Below are 2,456 nucleotides of genomic sequence, written 5' to 3' on the forward strand. Positions count from 1 at the left end.
TGCACCAGCGGGACCGACTGCCCTCGGCAACCCAGCGGGGCCGGTAGAAACGGGACTGACTCCTGGGCTCGGTGCTGGGGCTGTACCGACCCCCGCAGACCGTCACAGCCCTCTCGTGGGCAGACAGGGGCGGCTCCGGCCCCCGCACAGAAGGGGCGTGGGCAGGTCCGTCCCAGCGCGTCCGAGGGGGTAAGGGTGGGAGAAAGGAGACTAGGAAAATAAATTGCTATGTTCGTGGTAATGGGGGTTTACAAAAGGGCAGGAATGGGCAAAATGAGGAGTAGGAGAGAAGCCTGCTCTGATGACATTCATCTCTTAGCCATCTTTTCAAATCACACTGTTGTGATCAGATCTGCTGCTCCTGCTCCATTGCAGGTGGTGAGAGGTAAGACTGCTGAAGAGGTAATAGCTGAGGTGACTGCATGTTTGGTGTTGCAAATATACCTCAGGATGGTTGATGCCATGAGGCTAAATGCTTAGGGAGTAGCACAGGAAAGGACTTAGATCAGGATTCCTAAAGGGGCGCAAGTCCTGTGGACATGGTTGGTGTCCTCTATTTTGGGGCACAAGATCCTGAGCAACCCTCAGGACATGTAAGAAAAGTTGAGATGCTGGTCAAGGGGAAAATTAGTTGACTCTGCCCTTCTTACTGGGGTTTTTACTGCCAAGGGAAAAGTCTACTCAGAAATGAGGATACATGTGACATGAAATTGCTGTCTTTTCTCCTCAGCCATTATGCTGGAGTTACGTGTCTGTTTTCTAGCTCATGAATTCTGATTTCATTTATGGGAAATGGAAGGAATATACCTCTGCCAGAATGATGAAGATCATCCCTCTCCCCACCTTGTAAGGGCAGCTGGGTGACTAGAACTCATTCTGGAGGTAGAAGACATGAGTTTGACTAGTTCTTGGCCAAGGCGAAATGGAACTCTGTCACCTATATTCTGTGTAGGTACTAAAAAAACTGGTAGAAAACAAGTAAAAGTAGCTACTTGTCTAGCCAGGTCTTAAAAGTAAATGTCTGCCACCGCTTCTGCATAAAGTCAAGAGGCATTTCCAAAGGACTCATGTTTTGAAAGGCTGGCAGCCCAATGGGTCTACAGGATAATTTTAACCCCTCCTTTTTTAGAGCTTCTAAAATTAATTTTAAAAACAGTTTACTAAGATGTGCCTAATGAATAAAACAATGCAGGTGATTTCAGTGTTTAGTGCTGCTGAGCCAGTCCTTACGGGGGACCATACCAATATGACAACAGCTCTGAGCTCTTTGCTAGCTGATAAACTGCTTAATAGGTTGTGATCCAGCTGAAGGGTTGGAATATTAATACTAATTAATTCTAATAATTATCATAAAACAGGCAATCATGTTTATTGTTTCAGGCAAACATGCAATATGACAGGATCTGAAAACCATTGGTAGTCTGCATATGGGAAACACATGGATCATTGACTTATTTTTATTGGCCAATAACCATCTTCTTTTCTTTTTCATGTGTTTTGGAGAAATCCTGAAATATGCATATCTTAAAAAGGTTCCTTAAAATATTAAATTTTTAAGATTTGAAGGAGCAATGAACTTGAAATCTGGAAAATATAAATTACTTGAACAGCAACTCTGCCCCTTCCAGCTTGCCAAAGATTTATAGTGCAAGATCAACTGGAGTTCATTATGTATTCAAGAATTTCTCCTGAATTTACATCGTGAAGGAGTAAAAGCTGGAATTAAAAGCTTTGTTTCAATCAAATACTGTCTACTATTGATTTGAACCTTTTCCTATAACAACAGGCACATTTTACAGCTCAAGAAGGGACATGTCACACACTTCTGCTCTGAAAGTTGGCAATACAAGCTCTTGAATAAAACAAGACCGAAACTATGTAACCTGGATCTTGAAAGGGAAATTAAACTACCTGCTTAAAGGAGTAAACCACTTTCAGAAGGCTGGATCTCAGATCTGTGGTTTTTTCTGACTTCTGTAAACAGAATCACTTCAGGTAGAATTGTTTGACTTTTCTTACTTCTCTGCTCTTCTCTCTCTTCTCTATGGAAACAGCTGTCCAATTCATTTCTCCCTGCTTTCATATTGTAATCATCTTGCTGCTTTTGTCTTGATTTGTGTTGCTCTTGATTGTTGCAATCTTGAGACTCCAAAGACATAGACAATACAAGATAAATAAAAACACATAGTATTTTTCATTCCATCTATTGATACAGCTGGGAAAACAGAAACAATGTTTTTAGGAAATGTGAGCTTATTCAGAGTGAAGCTGAAAAAAGGTCTGCTTGATCAACTGTCAATTTAAAAAAAAAAATCAATTGTTTGCAAATCTTATCTTGCTCTGGGTTGTATATTTATTGCCTTTATGTCTTTCTACTTCTCCTTCCTTTCACTCTTCACAGTTCAAACATTTTTTAGTCCTCCCATCTTAAAGCAACTTGTTCTTGTCTCCAGTTG

The 2,456-nt window shown here is 41.2% G+C and overlaps 1 protein-coding gene across 1 annotated transcript in view; it reads right to left on the reverse strand.

Moving 5' to 3' along the window:
- LOC102040600 (prolactin-like) overlaps positions 1–2,158 on the reverse strand; it is a 6,609-nt gene extending 4,451 nt beyond the window's left edge. The window contains exons 1-2 of the mRNA XM_014312369.2: positions 2,020–2,158; positions 32–210 (exon numbers count right to left, since the gene is read on the reverse strand). Of these exons, the coding sequence (XP_014167844.1) occupies positions 32–210; positions 2,020–2,158 (318 nt within the window). The remainder of the gene's footprint in view (positions 1–31; positions 211–2,019) is intronic.
- Between the last annotated feature and the right edge of the window lie 298 nt (positions 2,159–2,456).

Source organism: Geospiza fortis, unplaced genomic scaffold (assembly GCF_000277835.1).
Source record: "Geospiza fortis unplaced genomic scaffold, GeoFor_1.0 scaffold166, whole genome shotgun sequence".
Lineage (NCBI taxonomy): Eukaryota > Metazoa > Chordata > Aves > Passeriformes > Thraupidae > Geospiza > Geospiza fortis.